Source organism: Hyperoodon ampullatus, assembly GCF_949752795.1.
Source record: "Hyperoodon ampullatus genome assembly, chromosome: 3".
Taxonomy (NCBI): Eukaryota; Metazoa; Chordata; class Mammalia; order Artiodactyla; family Ziphiidae; genus Hyperoodon; species Hyperoodon ampullatus.
This window is the reverse complement of record NC_136916.1, coordinates 130,022,506-130,039,138: the sequence shown is the minus strand read 5'-3', so window position 1 is coordinate 130,039,138 and position 16,633 is coordinate 130,022,506. Positions and strand designations below refer to the sequence as shown.

At 41.9% G+C, this 16,633-nt stretch overlaps 1 protein-coding gene across 4 annotated transcripts in view; it reads left to right on the top strand.

The window, feature by feature from the left end:
- CDKL1 (cyclin dependent kinase like 1) overlaps positions 1–14,856 on the top strand; it is a gene marked incomplete at both ends in the record, with an annotated part of 62,420 nt that extends 47,564 nt beyond the window's left edge. The window contains 7 exons of one of the 4 annotated variants that reach the window (XM_079698880.1): positions 2,171–2,243; positions 4,645–4,735; positions 5,318–5,518; positions 7,276–7,358; positions 10,967–11,023; positions 12,193–12,348; positions 14,749–14,856. In XM_079698880.1, the coding sequence (XP_079555006.1) occupies positions 2,171–2,243; positions 4,645–4,735; positions 5,318–5,518; positions 7,276–7,358; positions 10,967–11,023; positions 12,193–12,348; positions 14,749–14,856 (769 nt within the window). Of the gene's footprint in view, positions 1–2,170; positions 2,244–4,644; positions 4,736–5,317; positions 5,519–7,275; positions 7,359–10,966; positions 11,024–12,192; positions 12,385–14,748 lie in introns of all 4 variants that reach the window. The other 3 variants (XM_079698879.1, XM_079698881.1, XM_079698882.1) reach the window with 3 other exon arrangements.
- Positions 14,857–16,633: the final 1,777 nt, after the last annotated feature.

Genomic DNA, 16,633 nt, shown 5'->3' with positions numbered 1-16,633 from the left:
ATCTGTAACTCCCTCCACCAACAGTGAAAAACCTGGCTCCTATCATCCTCAGGTAAAAAGGGTCTTAGAGATAGAATCTGAGGCCCTGGCATTCCAGAGCAGAAACAGAGTAATCAAGAAGTGAAGTGAGGGACTTCCCTGGTGGTCCAGTGAGTGGGACTCCGTGCTCCCAATTCAGTAGGTCCGGGTTTGATCCCTGGTCGGGGAACTAGATCCCTCATGCATGCGCAACTAAGAGTCTGCATGCTACAACTAAGAAGTCTGCAAGCCGCAACTAAGAAGTCTGCATGCTGCAACTGAAAGATCACGCATGCCCAACGAGGATCCCGCTTGCCGAAGCTGAGACCGGCTCAGCCTAAATAAATAAATAATAAAATATATATATTAAAAAAAAGTGGAGTGAGTAGCTGACCCAAGACGACACTAGGTAGCTTGAACAGAATTTTTACGTTTGAAAACTGTGTAACAATGTGCTTAGTGTTAGAGGAGCGCTAATGATACGCTATTATAATTTACCTTTAAATGCTCTTTTTGCGTAATTTCTTTTGGGAAATGTTCTTAGAGACTAAAATTGCCTGGTACTGAATAACCTTATATATTAATACTTAATTCATTACATAATCAACATATATCCTATTTTTTTCTGGGTAAAAAATGGAGGCTGGGGGAAAGCACGTCCCCTGAAGTGTCCTCTTCTTAGTTGTATTTTTCTAGGCCTTCTTTCTAGACAGGTGAGATTTTCTGGCATCTGTACCTTTATGTCGCTAGAGTAAGAAAGGGAATTTGGAGAAAAGCTACTTCAGCCCAGGAATGTCCCAGCTCTTCTTCATGGAAGTGGCCTCTTCATTTCCTCCACATTGTCCCACTGTTCCAGCTTCCCCTTATCTGCTTGAAAGGATTTCCTGAACATCTGGTCTGTGACAACAGTGGCCTCATAGCCCCTCCCGGAGGCTGGAAGTGACTTTTTTGGGTCACCTTGACACAAGTACTCCAGAGTTTCCTCCCTGGTGTACATATTAGTTCTGGCTAAGGATCACAACAACCTTGTTTAATATTTGATTTGTAAAAACAGTTAAGTCTAACTGGTGGGCGGGGGTCTTTGAAAATAAATGTACTCTGTAGTTTGTTTTGCTCATTGCCTAATATTTTTTTTTAAAAAATGCTCTCAGAGCAGGTACTGTTTTCTGATTCACACAAAGGACCTACTGGGGCCACTGTTTGCCCTGGTTATGTAAGCTTAGAGTCACGGAGGAAGTGCTGGGAGCAGTGGCATGAAGTTTAGATGCTGTAATAGAGGACAGGGCAGGGACATGTGAACAGGATGCAGCCAGCTACCAGAGAGGAGCGGTGTGAGGAAAGAACCAAGATGCCTATGTGGGCGTCTACTTATTATGACCTTCTGTTGCCTGGTGTGCAATGTAAACCTCTTCCTTACCATCAGTAAAATCTTCATTACCTTAAAAAAAAAAAGTGCTGGGGCTTCCCTGGTGGCACAGTGGTTGGGAGTCTGCCTGTCAATGCAGGGGTCACGGGTTCGATCCCTGCCCCGGGAAGATCCCACATGCCATGAAGCCTAGAGGGGAGCCCGCGCGCAGCAACGAAGACGCAATGCAAGCATAAATAAATTAATTAATTAAAAAAAAAAAGTGCTGCCTAGGGAATCTGAAGAAACCATGTGCCCACCTGTGGAAGATGAGTTCTGCTTCAAGGCCATCAGTTGGGGCAACTTGAAAAAATAAACAGCATCTTTCATGCTTGATATTTACTAATAACTTGCCATCAACAAAAAGCTCCTTTTTTGTTACCTGCCTGGTAACTTGAGACGGAGCTCAAGTTACCAGGCAGGTTCCCAGTGGTGCCACAGATGTTCGAGGTAGGTGGTCTTAAATACTCATTGAAATCCCTGTGGGTCTTCCTGGTCCTTCCCTATAGACATAGATGTTACATTGTTGTTACCTTGCTGTCCCTGGAATTCAGCAGTGTTCTGATCACATGTTCTCTACACTTTGGACCCCTGGAATGCCTGTCGCATGGGTTAGATGACTGTATGTGTGACCTAGGATTTTCCACTACTTAAGCCTGTCTTGGTTTGCTTTTTTCTTTTTTTGAGCTGAATTCCATGGCAACACTAAAGAATGTGTCTGTGTTGCTTTTTTTTTTTTTTTAATAGGGTACCAGAACATCTTGTGAAGAGCATAACTTGGCAGACATTGCAAGCCGTAAATTTTTGCCATAAACACAATGTAAGTCTCATGATCTCCCTCTAAAAACCAGAAGGCTGCCCTTAAGCTGAGGTGGAGCCTTTGTATGAAGTTTATATCATACTTTTGTGGATAGAATTTTTTACGCAAATCTTCGTAAGCCTGGTTGGGGTAAGTAGACGCTAAAAATGCCAACCTAGCTAGTTCTTCTTGTTCAGGTTTTAAAGATGCATTTTTATGATTTTAAGAAAGCAGTTATTTTTACGTTGCTTAGGAACTGCTCAGATTTAAAGTAGAATCCCATTCACTTGGAGTCCGTGTTGGTCTGGAACCCTCAAAATACTCTGAAATTGGGGAGGGGAACCCCAGGTGGCTCATGCTTGTTGAGTGCAGTACGTGGAGTCTCAAGTGCCATGCACACGTACTAGTGTCTGCATTGGTGAGATAGAGGTGCCAAGTCTGCAACAAAGCAGCCAGTGGAAACCTCTAGCACTCCCAGCCACAGTGAGGCTGGCGGGAAGCACAGTGGACCGCTGCCCAGGTGGTGTGACTTCACAGATGCTGGGAAGCCTGCTGTTCCTTCCAATACAACATGGCCCAGTCCCTGTGCACAGAAGCCAGACTCCAACATCAGAGCTTCATTTTGGCCACAAGGGCAATTTACTGCAATATGTCATCTTGACAACAGCCAGGGTCCAATTTCACTGGTGGGGCTGAATCCCCTTCCTCACGCTGTTCTAAATGGTTTTTTTTTTTTTTCCTGAAGCTGCCGTCCCAGAGAAGCAAACATGAGAGTAGGCAGCACTTCTCCCTGCTGATCCTCCACCTAGCTCATGGCTACAGTCTCTGTCCAAATGCGTGCATAGCAGGGAGCGTGGACACCTTATAGGCACTGCGAGTGAGGGCTAGCAGTTTCCTGAGAGCAGGTTTTAGGATGGGGGAGCAAAAGAGACTGCAGAAAGGCCCTGGTGGGGAAAAGCAGAGACACTAAGAACAAATAGAATGCATACCACAGTTCCCTGGAGAGCCCCTGAAGCTGTTTGGCCACATGTGCATGGGGGGAGGGTTGTAGAAACTTGTAAAGAATTCCCAGAACAGAATAGGAGCACATTCTTGCTTCCAAGTACTTCTGACCATCTGTCATCATGATATTCAGGGGTGTACCCGTTTATAGTAATATTTGAAGCCAGTGGTAAAAAAAAGTGGAGATCTCAGGGCCATTGATTGCTAAGAATCAGATAGATTATAATAAAATAATTCAGTTATTTCCCCCCAGTTTTTCCAGAATAATAAATACCCATGGGGAAACACACTGAGGTCTCACCCTGAAGATCCTTTGGAGTGAGAACTAGGCCAGGCCCAAGAGGAAACTCTGTCATCTCTCCAGATTCTAGAGAGTCAAGAACATCCCAGGGTATCAGCCGCAAGCCAGAGAGCGTCTCTCAGATTGCAGAAGGCTCCAACATTCTCCTCCAGAGAGGAAAACACTTGGAAGCAGGGAAGGTTATTAGGAACCTGAACAGTACTATGACCCCACGGTTGTTTTTATGTAATTTAAATTAGGTTGTTGATTTGTTCCTTGCCAAAAAATTTCTATTTAATGAGAAAATCATGTGAAGATTCTTAAACATTCTTCCAGCATCACCCTGTTAAGCAATGTCAGCTGTAGTCTGGAAACCACAGGTGATTTGTGTCTAAACTCTGGCATGGGGGCTACATCCAGTGGGGTGGAGGCACAGAAAGAAGGCTGGATGTGTGTGGGATGGAGCTGACATCTAGCGACTCCCCAGAGGGTGAGCACTGCCTCCTCTTATTTATCCGGTGGGGACGAATGTCAGAGCTGAAAGGGAGGTCTCTTGGCAAGCTGCTGCTTCCCGCCCTTCTCTTCCCCAGCTTATCTCAGTAGGCCCAGGGCTTGTCCTGTTTACCAGGCGGAATGTGTCCTGTTCTCAGTTAAACAACTGGATTGTGAATTCTGCTTAGGCACCAACTTGCAGCTCCTGCAGCCATGCTGCAGGCCTCACCCAGAGCCTTTTAACATTTTCCCTGTCACCTAAGGTAGCCAGATTAAATATAGGACACCCAGTTAAATGTGAATTTCAGGTAAACAATCATAACACTTTAGTATAAATATGTCCCAAACATTGCGTGGGGCATACTTATGCTAAAAAATTATTTGTTGTTTATCTGGCTACCCTACTTTCATTTTTCCTTTCACACTTGTTGGTCTTTAGGGGCCCTTCAGGAATTTGGGCTGACTCAGGCTATGATGGGTATGGTACTAGGTTTATTTTAGGCTGCTGTTTTGTAGTCTGTTTTCAAAAAGGCCAGCGAGAGGTTCAAACAATTTCTCAAGTATTTGCTAAATATTCATATGTTTTATTTAGTCCATATATTATAGTTGCTCCTTTTTAATCTGCTTTGATTTGATGTTTGTGATTAGTGCATACACAGAGACGTAAAGCCAGAAAACATCCTCATCACAAAACATTCTGTGATTAAGCTTTGTGACTTTGGATTCGCTCGGCTTTTGAGTGAGTACTGAAGTTTTCTTTAGTTAAGTGTCAAAGCTGGAAAGATTTTTAATATGATAAAGAATCTAAATGCTATAGAAAGCTGGTTCCTGTATATTTAGGGCATAAGCTTGCTGTAAATTACACGTCTGCAATTAATTGAAAACATGTAGATATACACTGGTTTAAAATGTATGCTATCTGTAAATTTTACCACAGTAAAGTGCTTATTAAAAAGTATGTTACCCTCCTGGTTTCTACCATGTTTTGCTAAAATAGTACTTTTTAGAACTACTATTTTAGAAGAGTGGTTTTCAACCTCGGCTGTAGATTAGAATCATCTGGGAAACTATAAACTCTAACTATAAAAACTATACTGATACCCCTCCAGGGATTCTGGTTTAATTGGACTGGGGGGTACCCAAACATCAGTAATTTTAAAAATACTGTATTCCAAGTGATTTTAATATGCACCCAGTATTGTGCACCACTGATTTAGGAAAGCCACAGATGGAACACAAGCTTGATTTCTCAGGTCTTCCCCCTCCTGGTTTTGAATCCTCGCTTGCACTGCTCTGTTTTCCATGTCCCATCACTGGCCAGCTGGACCGAGTGACTACTACACAGACTATGTGGCCACCAGGTGGTACCGCTCCCCAGAGCTGTTGGTGGGGGACATGCAGTACGGCCCCCCAGTAGATGTTTGGGCCATTGGCTGTGTCTTTGCTGAGCTGCTGTCAGGAGTGCCTCTGTGGCCCGGAAAATCAGATGTGGATCAGCTCTATCTGATAAGGAAAACCTTGGGTAAGTGGTGTTTCTGTCCCGCCTTTTGGAAACTGGATAGTTTTACCCGTGTCAGTGCTGGGCAGAGCCAAGTTCCTAGTCTCATCTAATGCCCTTTGCAGTCACAAAGAGGGAAAGTCTCAATGAAATGGCTCCATTAAAGGTGTCCGGGTTTGTTTTAAGAAAAAGAATCAACAATTTTGAGTATGTTCTAATTGTCCAAAAACACACAAGATTCTCTCTTCAACATAGTTTGGATCGAGTTAAACTCCGAATAATGATGATAACATCAATAAAAACATACATTTCTATAAGGGCCTAGCAGTTTACAGAATGCTGTTGTGTTTCGCTTCATTTATTATGATGTGGTAATTCATTCTCTGGATGTCCTTGACTCCAGCCTGTCAGGCTAGTTTGGATTATTCACATGCTATTTAGATGATGCTCAACCTTCTAAGTGTCGGGAAGAAAGCCTGGTTCTTCTTATGTCACCCTTCTTGTTTTACTTTCCCACCCCCAAAGTCCTTTCCTTTGTTTCTACTCTTGGGGAATAGCGGGGAGGAGAAGAGGGGAAAGGAAGGGACAGATGCACAGATCTGTGAGCAGGGATTGATCCCTTCAGAACTCAGGGAGTCGAGCTGTGACTCCCAGTTTAGAGCAAACTTTTCTTCCTTGAAACTCATGTAGCATCTGCTGTTGCCATGTCTTTGTGTCTTGTGCTTGCATCACTCCAAAGGCACTGGAAGCTGCCTGAGGCTGAGATCCTGTCTTTTATTTCTATTTATCCTCCACCAACATCTGCACACAGTAGGCAGTAAATATTTGCTGGTAGCTTTTGTTGAGTGACACGTAAGTCACCTTGGAGCCCTGCCAGGGGCACTGAGCCTTCCTTTGCTGTGTTTTCCCGGTGATTTTAGGGCACTATGTCCATGTCCTACCCCCCAGCTCTCTGGTGGAAGAAGGTTATTAAGGTACAGACAATGTGCTCATGAGGAAGCTCACTGAGACCTGGGACAAGGCATTAGAGAGCATATTTTGGCTGCTCGTCCAGAATGGGCAAGGACGGCAGTTTTTGGATTTGAGTGAAAGGTAAAGTTCTGAGACAAACTGGTAAATTTAGCCAAGTTGATACCCTGAGGTTGGAACTCCAGCCCAGTCCAATAGCAGCGTTTCCAGGGCCCTGACTGGCAGGCTTTCACTGTTCACTCTGCTCTGGGAAGTGGGCCTGGGTGTGCCAGGGGCGCCCTTCTGAGCGTCTCCATCTGTTCTCTGAACGAAATTCCTCTTCAGATGTCATATCCCTGGAATTTTACATGAGGGCGATTTTAGCTTATTTGGCTGAAATGCGGGCAGGTGAGCCTCACGTAATCCCCCAGAATATAGAAATGCTCCTTTTGTTTTATTATTTCACATCTTAAGTGCTTCTAAACGGTATATAAAGTGGGATTTCCAAGTGATTGCTATTTGGTAAAACAAGTAAAGGTGGTTCCAACTTGGAAATGTATTCCTTCTAGCTAGATCTTCCATGCTTTGTTTCCTCCCTCCCTCCTTCCCTTTCTCTGCTCCTTTCCTAACCCTAACCCTTCCTTTCTCAGATATTTATTGAATGCTTGCTACGTGATTTATTTTTGTGGGTTTTTTTGGTTTTGTTTTTTTTTAAATTTTTATTGATGTATAGTTGATTTATAATATCATGTTAATTTCAGGGAGCTATACTCAGTATTTTGTAATATATACAACCTATCTAATTTTACCTTTCTCTTTCTTCTTGTCCAAAGGAGACCTCATTCCTAGGCACCATCAAGTATTTAGCACAAATCAGTACTTCAGTGGGGTAAAAATTCCAGACCCTGAAGATATGGTGAGTGACCCATTTTGGAAAGAGTTCTGCATGTCAGAGCTAAGGTTACCAGGGTGTTTAAGGGGGATCATTCTCACTCGATGAATGTACATGAGGAGTTGCAGGCTAACTAGGTTTTGGTAGTTATGCACCAGCCTGAGCCCCATGGTCCACTTTGTAATGGAAGATCAGTCTAAGAGTAAAAAAGAAAACTGGGGCAAATTGGCTAGCAAGATCATGGCCTTCAGTGCTAATTTACAGATTGCTGATAGCAGAGCTTAGCCAGCATGTTGGACAGGAATGCAGAGCTACCTGCCCCAGCCTCACCTGTCCTTCATTATTTTCAGCAGTGGAAGCTATGAAGCTCAGAGCCAGTTAACTTTTAGACTGTGACTCATCCAGGGAAAATCCAGCGTTGTCCAAACCCCCTACTCTACTGTGCTTTCACTCCCAGACTGGGGGAAAACGGTGATGGACTTGCTTGGCCAGCCTTACTCTCATACCTGTTCCCTATGGCCAATGTGTGGAAAACACTTATTTTTCAAAAATTGAAAAAAATTTAAAACATGCATATCCTAACCCACTTTCAAGAATTTATTCCAATGAAACTATTAGACAAAGGCATAAAGATATGACATTCTTTTTTTAAATTGGGGTATAGTTGGTTTACAATGTTGTGTTAGTGTCTACTGTACGTCCAAGTGGAGTTCCCTGTGCTATACAGCAGGTTCTCATTTTATACATACTAGTTTATATGTGTCAATCCCAATCTCCCAGTTCATCCCACCACCGCCCCCCTTTTCCCCCTTGGTGTCCATACGTTTGTTCTCTACATCTCTGTCTCTATTTCTGCCTTGCAAATCGGTTCACCTGTACCATTTTTCTAGATTCCACATATATGCGTTAATATACTATATTTGTTTTTCTCTTTCTGACTTACTTCACTCTGTATGACAGTCTCTAGGTCCATCCACACCTCTACAAATGACCCAGTTTCATTCCTTTTTATGGCTGAATAATATTCCATCGTATATATGTACCATATCTTCTTTATCCTGTCATCTGTCGATGGACATCTAGGTTGCTTCAGCGACCTGGCTACTGTAAATAGAGCTGCAATGAACATCGGGGTGCATGTGTCTTTTTGAATTGTGTTGTCTCAGGGTATATGCCCAGTAGTGGGATTGCTGTGTCATAGGGTAATTCTATTTTTAGTTTTTTAAGGAAGCTTCATACTGTTCTCCATAGTGGCTCTATCAGTTTACATTCCCACCAACAGTGCAAGAGGGTTCCCTTTTCTCCACACCCTCTCCAGCATTTATTGTTTGTAGATTTTCTGATGATGCCCAATCTAACCAGTGTGAGGTGATAACTCATTATAGTTTTGATTTGCATTTCTCATGACATTCTTTAATAGAAATCATTTCCTTTAGTGTTCCATCAGTAGGGAATTAATTAAATAAGTTATGGTATGTCCTTACAATAGAAGTACCACATAGCTAATAAAAATAGATTCATATGTAATCACCTAAAAAAAAATGTCCACAACATATTGCTAAATGAAAAAAAAAAGTTACAAAACAGTATATATAATTTGACATAATTTTAATAAATATTTAATAAATACACACATTTACATGTATAAATATTTAATAAAAACATACATTTACATGTATAAATATAAAATAATATGACAACCTCTGGAAAATCAGGCAAAGATTTTTACGTTTGTGAAATAAATGGCTGCAAAGATATATACCAAAATATTAACAGTGAATGTCTCTTTGTGGTGGGATGATTTGTTTCTTTATGGTTTTTTAATATTTTCAAAAGTCTTCTAATGAGCCTGTATTATACTCAAAAACATTTCTGAGCACAGTTAAGGTCTGTGAGATCCTGAGTTCCTACTGCCTAAGGAAGGTGCTTTCAAACTGAAACTAACCCTTCTCCATTGCTCAGTTTCCAGATGGAAGGTCCATCCAGTTCCACTGGAGCTGTCTGTTCTCCCAACCTCTTGGCCTGTCCTGCAGTGAAGTCTCCCACCTCCCACTTCCCCGCCACCACTGCTCCTGCAGCGCTAGGAATAGGAAAAGTGGGGCAGCTGGGAGCCTGCGGGGCCGCAGAAGCAGGAATGACACCTGGCATATGGGAGGTGACCCAGCCGGCTCCCTTGTGACCTGGACATTCCCAGTTTCACGCTAAATATCCCTTGGCGATTTCCTGTTCGCTTTTCTACCGGAGAAGCCTCCGAAACAACCCAGTTTTCATCAGTTTCATCAGTGTAAAAGGCTTCCTATGGTTTCCCAGAGGTTGTGCTGCAGGGGATTTCCTGTTGACAGAAACACAGGAAGAAGTAGTGGGGGGGCTGTGCTCGTTGAACATCTGTGCCCCAGTCCCTCTGCTGGTCAGCAACCCAGCCCCAGAGAGGCCTGCTTGCTTCTGGGGCAGGGAAACCGGCTAAGCAGGCGGGATGGGCCCATCCTATCACAGCCAACCAGCCGGCCTCGTCCCAGGCGTCCTTGCTGAGACAGCAGGGCTCAATGTCAGCAATGTCAAGGCAATCCCCAGAGGTGCTCAGATTCAACACACAGAAATAGCAAGAGAAATAGTTTAGCTATGGGGGTGGAGAGGGCCGCTCTCAAAGGCTGATACAAATCCTCTTTAGGATTTTTTTTTTCCCTGTTGGTCTTCAGAGCCTCAGTTTTGGAGTTTCCTATCTCTTATTAGTGATGAATAACTGCACACTCAGGAATTGGTTGTTGTTGGCTGGTTCCCCTGTCCCAAGTAACACTGTGCTTTTAATTTTGATGGCAGCACCAGGGAACTGCCATCTTTAAACACACAACACACCTGGTCATTTATTTGACTCCGCTTGGCTAGCTCTTAATATCTCAGCTCCCCTCCTCTTTAGCCTCTTTATCAGCTGTATATCTCTTTAACTGGCCTGTCTGTCTGCCTGACATAGGCATTCCTTCTACTTTATAGTGTTTATTATTCCTGATTGTCTCCTGCCTGTGACTGGAGCAAAATAGCCTTAAAGGGCCAAAGGGAGATTGATGAATTGTCTGCTCAGGAGACTCTTTAAACAGTAGGATGATCAGGGAAACAGCAGGCTCTTGTGGGATGAGAGAACAGTGTTTATTCCAGAAAACCAAGAAACATTTTCTGGGTTGGGAAAATAATCTATTTTGTAGCTCCCTTTATGTAAATGTCAATAAATGCAGTAATCAGAGCCCTTTTCTATAAATGCCAAGATAAATGCCAAAAGTTATTCTAAGGCAAGGCAAGTTATATAAGTTGAGGCAGAAATAAAGGAAATAACAATTGCTTGACGAGTGTTTTGGGTTTTTTTTCTTTCCTTAGTATCCCCTCACAATTTGCTATCTGCATCAGTTCTTCAGGAAGTGAAGGGGGTTAATGGTTAGGAAGAAAATTTGGAAAAGCAATTTGGAGGTGGGGAGAGAAGGAGCTTATGAAACAGACACAGGGAGGTGGGGTGGGCAGAGAGTGGAAGAGGCGAAGAAGGTGCCAGGGAGATGCTTCTCTCACTCAAAAGAAATTCAATCTGAGGTAACCTTATATTTGAATATATGCTGTAAATAAAATCCCTGTTTTCTTTTCTTTAACAGGAACCACTTGAATTAAAATTTCCAAACATCTTTTATCCTGCCCTGGGGCTCTTAAAGGTAAAATCATGGCTTCCAACAGACCTGGAAGCACACGGCAGCTGTACCACTAGGGAATCTGAATGATGTATGTCAATCCATGGATTGAAAAGTGTTCCTTTTAGAATTCTTCTTCTCCCTTGAAAAGTATACATATTTTTCATTTTTAAAAATGGGTCACATAACAGTGAAAACATCTGAAAGTATTTTTCACTTTAAATGAACTTAAACTGTATTTGAAATCTAAATTAACACAAAATAGAAATTTAAGATTGGGGTGGTTTGTTTTACAAAAGGATCCTTTTCTTCAAAAAAATGTTTAGCCATAGGATTCTTTTAAATAGCCAACTCCCTAGTATATTGGAAATAGGTTTTGATTTTAAAACTTGATTTATATACACATTTTCAGAAATATAATAGCCCTTATGTAAAATGAGGCACCAATTAAAATGTTTGCAAGTTACAATGTCCCACCCATTTCAAAAAGTATTTAAAACATTTACTGATGCATTTATAATTAAAAAAAATGAGACAGTTCCTTGGGGTATGTAGTTGTGAGATTTAATCTATCCAAGTATGAGCCCTCTGGCCTATTTACTGGCAAAGCAAATAGTTAAGAATGATGTAACATAAAGAGATGTATATTATGCCTCTCCTTCCTTACATACACATAGTTACCTATAATGCATGGACTATTTCTGGAAGAATATACTTAAAATAACTGATTTTAGAAGGGAGAATGGAAGAACTAGAGTGCTGGAGAGACTCTGCTGCATGCTGTATAAATTTTATTTTTACCATGTATGATTTTTTAAATAAAAAACTAGTTTTTACTAAGTACAGGCAAGGAACCAAATGGGTTAGGTGGATTATTCTAGTGAGACACTGAGGTGAACTCAAAAATTGTATCCTACTCCCTCAGGGCAGAGCGCCAAATACCTCAAGAACAGAACAAGGTGGAGAAAATGATTTTTTTTTTGTTACTATTCCTAGAAACTATTAATTCATTATGTGGTTACCCATGAATGATTGTGGAAGGAACGAAAGTCATGATTGGTGTGTTTTTTCCTACTTTTTCCCCCCTTTTGTTCCCAACTGAAGAGTTTAATCTTTCAAAGAAGAAAAAAATGACTTTGATAAGTTAATGCAATTTTAAAGAAGTAAGAAGAGGGTATTTTCTGTTCTTTCAGGGCTGTCTCCACATGAATCCTGCCGAGAGACTGACATGTGAGCAGCTGTTGCGGCATCCATATTTTGACAGCATCAGAGAAATAGGGGATTTGGCAAAAGAGCATGAGAAATCAACAAGGAAGACCCTAAGACAGAGCCGAAAGCACCTGCCACGGGTAAAAATGGGGCACTGCTTTACAGAAGCATCCAAGGTTGCAATTTCAAATGAGCTCATACCTGCCACCTGGTGCGGAGAGTCTGAATCTATACTTGAGGTGGCAATTGTGGCTTGCAGCTCCAGCACCTTTATTCTTGCATGAGACACACAGGTCACAAGATCTACCAACTAGGGTCCCAAAGACATCTGCCTGCTAAGGGCCCTTCTCCCAGAATCCTAAAGGTGACCTTGCCCAGCAGCTGCCTGCTGCCAGCCAGGGGCCAGGGCTTTTGGTGTGCATGAGCACAGGTCCCAGCCAGGGACAAGAAGCGTGCTTCTTATGCTTTGGAAAACGAAATCAAATTTATCCCGGTTAGCTCTCTGTCATCATGTTTACCTTCAGTATTGATTGACACTCCAGGTTTATCTAAAAAAGGAACTGTTTTCCTCCCTGATCCATTAATCATCAGAGTTGGCTAGTGTAAATGTGGTGATGAGTGCTTTCAGTGAGAGCAGCAGAACAGTGCATTTAACCAGATCACAGCATCCAAGCTGCATCCAAGGGAGCCTGTGGAGAATTGTGATTGGTGTAAAGTGGCAGAATGGCCTTACATTAAGTGTCTTGTCATAAGCCAAAAGCCGTAATAATTTAGGATGGGCTGTAGTTGGAACCACAGTTAAGGTGAGCTGGCTGCTCCTGGTCGCTTCTGGGTCTGCTCAGGTGCCCCTTAAGCTATAAATTATCTTGTCTTTAGTCTTTCCCTTTGCAGCCTCCTCTGCCCAGTATGCTGAGTGGCACCTGGGTGGTGTTTGTGAGGTTTGGAGGAGAGAAGAGGGTGGACAGTCCATTCTGAACAGGTACAGCATGAAACCCAGGGCCCTAAAAGACCAGAGTTATGAAATTAAGAATGCTTTTAATGCAAAACAAACTGGAAATAGACCTTCCCCTCAGAGTTACCCCTTATCTTGCTGTTTTCTTTGTGTTCAAGCATCTTAGAACCCTTGAATTACAAGGGATTTTAGAAAACCTCATCCCTTCTTTTAAAGAAACTGGAATTAAAACTTAAAAAAGTGGGACTTAGGGCTTCCCTGGTGGCACAGTGATTGAGAGTCCGCCTGCCGATGCAGGGGACACGGGTTCGTGCCCCGGTCTGGGAGGATCCCACGTGCCGCGGAGCGGCTGGGCCTGTGAGCCATGGCCGCTGAGCCTGTGCGTCCAGAGCCTGTGCTCCGCAACGGGAGAGGCCACAACAGTGAGAGGCTCGCGTACCGCAAAAAAACAAACAAACAGTGGGACATCACTGGTGGCGCAGCAGTTAAGAATCTGCCTGCCAATGCAGGGGACATGGGTTAGAGCGCTGGTCTGGGAAGATCCCACATGCGCAACAACTGAGCCTGCGCTCTAGAGCCCGTGCGCCACAACTACTGAGCCCGTGTGCCACAACTACTGAAGCCCACGCGCCTAGAGCCCATGCTCCGCGACAAGAGAAGCCACCACAATGAGAAACCCGTGCACCACAACGAAGAGTAGCCCTCACTCACCACAACTAGAGAAAGCCCGCACACAGCAACAGACCCGACGCAGCCAAAAATTAAAAAAAAAAAAAAAAAAAACTTAAAAAAGTGGATTATCAATGGCAGAAAGTGAGACTTGTAGCAGAGTTGTGACTAGAACCTCAGGATGAGCCACCTGCCCATAAATGCTACTGAAATAGGCACCAATTAAAAAAAAAAAAAAAGAGGGTCTTGATGGAAATATTTTTACTTGAAAGACTAGGGGAACCCAACTAATTTGTGTGTTGCTTGTAGGTGCCAATTGTTTGATTTAAAAGTATTTGTTTTTCAGATACCTAAGGCCATATAGTACTGTACAAAAAAAAAATGTGTTCCCTTACTTTCATTTGACATTGACGATAAATGCAAACATTTTCTGGCAGCATGAAAGGAGCAGTTTTGCCTTTTTAACTAAGGCAGTAGGTGGGCAAATCACCTGAGGGCTCCAGACATCAGTTTTCTTCACTACAAGACAAGATATTGGCTTAAATGATCCCTAAGGTCCCAGCAAGCTCTTAACCCCCATGAATCTGTGCTTTTTTCCAGTAATGTTAACATGTAGATTTTCCCTTCTTTTTCATATTCTCTAAATTTCCTTTAATATGCATGTTTTGCTTTATAATATAAAATAAATATTGAAAAGAAAAAGCAGAGACCAAATTTATGGGAGGGGGTGAGCTCCACATCCTTCAATTCCGCCCCTGAGCAGAGACCAAATTTAAACATTTTGTCCTTTCTCAGATCCTGGATTCTGTGCAGAAAAAGTATTTCTGTGCTGGAAAAGTTGTTTACCTCTTTTGGATGTGTTATCAATAATGAAAAAAGTGTACGGCATTGAACGTAATTCTGTGTTTCATATTTTCAGTTGCAGTACCTACCTCAGCTGGCTAGCAGCAGCATCCTCCCAGCTTTGGATAACAAGAAGTACTACTATAACACCAAGAAACTTAACTACCATTTTCCAAACATTTAAAGAGCTTGGAGATTGATAACAAAAAAAGAATTGATCATTAATTTCAATAAAACATACATTTGATTGAAAGCAATCACAATGTTGAAAAAAACATCAGGAGAAAACATAAGTAACTAACTGGGGGAGGCCACTTGGCAAGACGTGAAGGGAAATTCCAGAGGCAGTGTTCCATGCTTGACGATGGTGTCCAGAACAGAAAGGAAAAACTTCTTTGGATTTTCACTTTTATTTTTGTTGTATCTAAGTAGCTGAGCTTATGGACAGAATATAAACTATCTACTGCACTCGCCCATACCTCCAGCAATTAGAGATAAAAAAATTTATGCTTCAATTGTACCATATGCAACAAGTGAAAAAATGGATTACAGAATGCCCATATACGTTTCCTTGGATCTCTGTTGCTTTGAGTCCTATCTCCTGCCTTTTCAGATTTTCTCATCGTATTTAAGGAGAGTTAAGGTTCTTGAAACCAAAATGTTTAAAATTCCATTTCCTGCTTGCTCTAGCTCTTGATTTTTATATATTGAAACTTTTTTGAATATATGAGATGTTTAAAATATTTAAAATCATGGATTATCATAAAAGATAATTTACATGCTTATATATTTAATGATATGTTTATAGACATTTCTTACATATACTTTGGTCTTTACCTTTAGTAAAGGTTGCATCTTAGTCATTTTTGCAGGGAAGATGGATTTACTATAATCCATCTACACTTGTTCACCCAATTCCCCTTGCAAAGAGTGGCATGAAGCTTGGCAGCTGACCCAGGGGTAGAACAAGATCCACAGGCTTCACAGGAACTGGGCCTGCCAGCCTGAAAGTAATTAGTACTTCATTCTCTCCAGCTCAGCCTCAGACTTGGAGACAGAGATACTGGCAGGACTACAGTGATCTGGGTTTTGGAAGAAACTGCTTATGAGCTTTTACTTGGGTCATAAAAGACATAAGGTTATAAGCTGATGTTTTCCCTGAAATATCTTTTTACACTGTATGTGTATGTGTGTATATCTATAGTGCACACACATATATGTGTGTGTATATACCAACCTAACAACCAAAACCTAACTAATAAGAAAATAGACCAAAGTGATATTATTGAGAATTCCTAGCTTTGTACAGTGATACTTAAAATGATGACATATAACTAGCTTTGATTTGGCCTATTGCTCCTATTCATAAAGCTTTTTCATCCTTGTCCCCTGGACACAAGGGCAATATGAAGCTGATGTCTGCTTCTTATTACTCAACCCCATTTTTGATTGAAGTGCTGCTATTTCCTAGCAGTCCTCAGCCATGGTTTTTGAAGATGTATTTTACTGTATCTTCAAAACCTTTCTTCTGCATTCTCAGTTTACTGCTATGTTAATTTTCTTCATGAGAGCATTTGACTTTATTCACTTACTGTTAAGTAATCCACCAAATTCTGGCATCTGTTCAATAATTTTGGCTACCCCAGCCAGTTCAGTGATGTCCTGAGGCTTCCTAATGTATGTAGCTTCTTGCATAGAGCTGATAGCGGGTTAAATACTAGTCACCGTATAATCTACTTCTTGTTATGTAGACTTGATTCAAATGACAAAGAAGGACATCCAGTTTCTGCTAATAGTTTACATTTTGTGTTTTTCCTTACCCCCAACAGTGTACCTGATGAGGCAGATGACTATAACTGCCTAATTTATCCAGTAGTTTTAAGGAATACCATTCAGAGTAGAAAAGTAGCTCCAGACTAACCTGTGGTCAGTCAGTTGCTTCATCACATAGTAATCAAACA